General features: G+C 33.7%; 1 protein-coding gene across 1 annotated transcript; it reads right to left on the bottom strand.

Annotated features, from left to right (window-relative positions):
- Nucleotides 1-434: 434 nt before the first annotated feature.
- LOC120080152 lies at nucleotides 435-2,142 on the bottom strand. Its single transcript, XM_039034718.1, has 2 exons — nucleotides 1,650-2,142; nucleotides 435-1,578 (listed from the first exon to the last, which is right to left on the bottom strand). The coding sequence occupies exons 1-2, from the start codon at nucleotides 1,992-1,994 to the stop codon at nucleotides 841-843; spliced, it is 1,083 nt and encodes a 360-aa protein (XP_038890646.1). The 5' UTR covers nucleotides 1,995-2,142; the 3' UTR covers nucleotides 435-840.
- Between the last annotated feature and the right edge of the window lie 2,480 nt (nucleotides 2,143-4,622).

The raw sequence follows: 4,622 nt of genomic DNA, 5'->3' as shown, positions 1-4,622 counted from the left end.
TAGAACCTCAATGTTAGTTTGTCGAAGTGACAAACATTCGAGGTGATAAAACTGTTGAAATGGAGAAGTGTGTGAGTTATACTAAAATTTGTAAAATTGTGAATGATATTTTTGTTTTAGCCCCCCAAAGCTTTGGGTGGGTTTCTTATTCTTTTTGTAATCGTTCCAATAATTGTGGATGATGTTGAACACAACGAGGTTTTTGGGTTTTTGGTAGTAGTCCTTGTGTGATTGTCCTAGAATAGGGCGAGCTTTTATATGTATAGGACAAAAGAGGAGCATGGACGAGATGTACTTAAATATTGCTCTTTTTCTTTCAATGATAAAAGGAAGATGAGTTAGTTTGTGGGAGTGACAAACATTCTCTTATGCTAAATACAAATTGGCCCACTTTTTTTAAAAAAAATTATTATTAACAATTCATGTCATTTCATTATTATTTATCTCTTCCATATTATACATCGAATATCACATCCACGACTTGCCACCCCCATCCAGTTATAAGCCATGATCGCTCAACAAAAAATAACATCATTTCGAAGAATCAACACATGACTCTTTCCATATACATCATCAATTAATTAAAAAAAATAAAAAAAGAATAATAAAGGAAAATAAAAAAAGGAAAATATGAGTGAAAAAAGAAAGGGAATAATTGGAGCGAAGAGGAAAAACCCTAAAAAAAACCTCTCTCCCTCTCCACACGATTCTGAAGAGACCAACCATCCATCCATGGCGGTCTTCCACTTCCTCAGTGCGGTTTCAGCTTTTCTCCGAGCGTCTCTCTCTCCTTCTCTCTCTTCTATCTCGCTCCTCTCTCTGCCGTTCTTTTTTCTCCGATTAGACGTACGATTCGTCGAATGTGATCTCCGATGGCGTCATATGCCCTTTCCCATTCCCAGATTTCTTCTTCTGGTTAGGTCCGCCGCAAGTGATCGAGAATTCGCAGCCATACGCGGTTCCGAAGCACGAGAACAGCCCGGATCCCTTTTTCCGCCGCTGCTTCCTCACCGATTTCTTTCTGTAACTTCTTGATACCAATTTCTTTAATTCATTATCGTACACTGGATGTAACTCCGTTCTCCATCTTTCGATCTTCGTTTTTAGCCCTTCAATACTGTCTTTCTCCGTCCAATCCTCCAAAATGGAACTCCCAACGTCGTCCGGCGCCGGATACAACCCCTTCGCTATCGCCGCTGCCACGACTGACGGCGATGGCCCGACGTCAGAGCAGAGTGAGCCATTCGCGTTTACAATTTTCTTCGTTGTTCCGAGCTCCGATCTGCTCCGAACAGACTCGCGGCCGCCCATTACCGAGCTCGCATTACAAACCGATCCGGCAGGTTTGGCACTAAAACCATCAGGATCGTACCGCTCACTATGCGATCGCTTCAAAACGGTCGTGTATCCGTTCCTTTGGAAATTCTGTTTCTGTGCTTTGATGTCTGTTAAGTCCCAGTCGTAATCGACGGCCGATGAACCAAGATCGCTCTCCAGCGGCATGCTCCGCTTCGCGCTATCCAACAACGTCACACCAACTTTCACGATGCCCTTGGGACGGCCGGACGGGCGGCGAACCTATAAACAAATCAATCATTTAAGATTCAACACTGAATTACATCAAATTTCAGAAACGATTTTGCTAGAACCTGAAGCGTGAGGAATCTCATATTGGATTTAGAGGAGGATTGTGGGATGAGGTTGCTAACGACTTCTGTAACAGTACCAACAAGGATATCACGAAGCAAAGCAGAGGAGTAGATCTCAATCGTAACAGTGGAGGTTGGATCTTCAAGCAACTCGTCGTCGACTTTAAAAACGAATTTCTCATTCCATGTTGGATTTGTGAGACCGACTTGATCGACGCGCGTCGTAAGTTTCCGATTTGGATTGATCCAGGCGACGGCGAAGGTGCGCATGGTTTTGGAGACGGAAGCGAGGTCATTGGCGGAGAGTAAACTGAGCTCAAGAACTTGGAAGGGGCGACGCACCATTGTGAAGATGGTGCAGGGGAAACAGAGGAATGAAAAGAAACGATGGCGTAGCGGGCGGAGGCGGCGGTGGGGGTGGTGGTGCTGACGGTGGTTGAGTAGGGAGGAGTAAAATGGTGGTGGTGGTGGTGGGCGGGTGGTGGGGGGGCGTCCAACCTACTAGAGGGAAAGGGGGGAAGGGAGAGGCCTTTAACGAAGGAGAGGAGAGAGTCTTTGGGGTGTAAGATGAGATTTCAGCCATGAGTGTATATGGTTGTAATAAAACAGAAATGTAACTGATTTTTTTTTCTTTTTTCTTGTTTTCTTTTAAATTTTAATAAGGAAAAAAAAAACCCTATTTTTCTTGGCATTTGTTTTTCACTATCCCAATTTTTGTCCTCTAAAACATCACATTTTTCATGCATTTAGAAAAAAGAAAAAAAAAAAACACTTTAGAAAAACCCAAAAATTGAGTGCACCGATCGGTCTAAATTGGGATCAAAAGAAATGGTTTCATTCTATTCATAATATTAAATTTTCTGTTGATACGTCGATATTTCTAACGATAGATGATCATATTTTCATCATATCATAGAAATATCCACGAAAATAAAAAATAAGTAAAAAATATTACTAATATAAATATAATATAGATTATAGAATTCTTAACAGATTCAAAACTCATTAAGTTTTTATTAAGTTAATTAAATTTATTTTTTGAGTTTTTTGTTTATATAAAAATTTTCAGAGATATCCATCAAAATTGACATTTTTATTGATATTTCATAAAAAAATCGGTAAAATTAGAACTTTGATTTTTTCACCGACGTAAGACATTTTAAACCTTGGTTATATAAAAATTAATTTATTTAAAAAAATTATATTTATTTCACACAAGAAAAAGTTAAATATATATTCTTTGAAAATGGAAATAGAACCTTAACCTTAACATTTTTTTAAAAGAACAATGATTAGGTGCAGTCTCTCATACTCCCACTTTTATACACAAAAGGATTTTTTTATATATATATATATATATATATATATAATATATATATATATATATATATATATAATAACTGCTATCATGTTATTTTTTTATTAGACAGTTCTATTGAATGCACAGAGATAGGTGCAACCTAAGAAGCATCCAAATACTTTTTTATTCTTAAAAATAATTAAATAGAACATAGAGGTACATTAAACTAAATATTCAAACTAGCACACACTTACGGTTGAGTGAAATGTAACCATTTAAAATTTAGAATCAAAATACGAAACTCGAATTAAAGCAATCAATTTTGTTAAAATAGGTTTAACCAAATCAAACCAGACCAAACCGTGAATTTCATACAAATAGGAGGGTAATTTGGGAAGCGCAGTTTCATACTTACAATCTTCACCTGTCATTTCCATCTTATTTTAACAGCATTTTTGTTTTTGTTTAACACTTCAATGTTCACTCCTCATTTGGTCCACCTAGAGTTGTTGGAAATGCAGTTCCTTTTCTCTGTAATTCTTCATATTTAGTCTTAGTTTTGGCCAACTCCTTCATTGGTTGTTTAAACCATCTTTTTGCTAATTATAACTTATGTGAGTTTTATCTTTAATATTTCTCAATAAATTTAAATTGTTGAACACTACAGGATGCATATGGACAAAAAATCAAATTGAAACTTAAAAAAACAAAACAAAACAAAACAAAATAAAATTGACAAAAAGAATGAAGGGATATTAAAACATTTTCGTAATAGATATGAAGACATTAAAATTGATATTTCAAGTTAATGTCGGTTGAATTATGTTCATGTTGACAACTAATATATAATTTTTTCTTGAAGTTGAAAGTTAAATCCTCGTATTAACGTATTTCTCATTGTTTTTTTTTTTTCATTTAATAAATGTTACTATGTTATGTAATAATTATTGGGTCCTATCCTATTATAATCTATGTAGGTTTTTTATTTAATTTTTAAAATCTTGTCAATTGTTAGTAATACCATCATTTTCATACGTCATTTATTTATTACAAATAATTATGAATCAAGTTATTATGCGCTAAAAATACTACTATGTTCCTCTTTTTAAAAAAATGCTCCTATGATTATTTTACTTTAGAATTTAGTGTATGTCTTTATATTTTATATTCAAAATCTTCATATTGATACCTATACTTTTAAATATCATTTTAGCTTCTTTATTCATTTTTATTTTAGTCTTTTATTGAAAATTTAGCATTACAATTTATTCCCTTCTAATTTCTTAAAATATAGCCACAAAATTTTATTAATGTATTTTCATGTGTTAGAAACTTTGTAAATGGTGATAAAAAAGGATCATTTTTGAAAGTATCATGACTTAAATAAATATTTTAATTAAGTATTGGGATTATAATAAACAAAATCCAAAAGTATCATTTAAAACTTTTTTTTAATGCTTGAACGATATGCTTTTTCCATCAGATCAACCATTAGTATTCTTAAAATTAAATTACAAGTTTAGTCTTATCGTAAAGAGATAGTTAGAAATTAATCCTGATAATTTAAAAGTTAGAATTTGGTTCTTAATTTGATAAAACTTTATAATTCATAAATAGTTCTTATGGTTTGATAAATTACTTCTCATAAATAGTTTTTATCATAGACATTATTT

Source organism: Benincasa hispida, chromosome 6 (genome assembly GCF_009727055.1).
Source record: "Benincasa hispida cultivar B227 chromosome 6, ASM972705v1, whole genome shotgun sequence".
NCBI classification, from domain to species: domain Eukaryota; kingdom Viridiplantae; phylum Streptophyta; class Magnoliopsida; order Cucurbitales; family Cucurbitaceae; genus Benincasa; species Benincasa hispida.
This window is presented reverse-complemented; position numbering and strand designations above follow the sequence as displayed.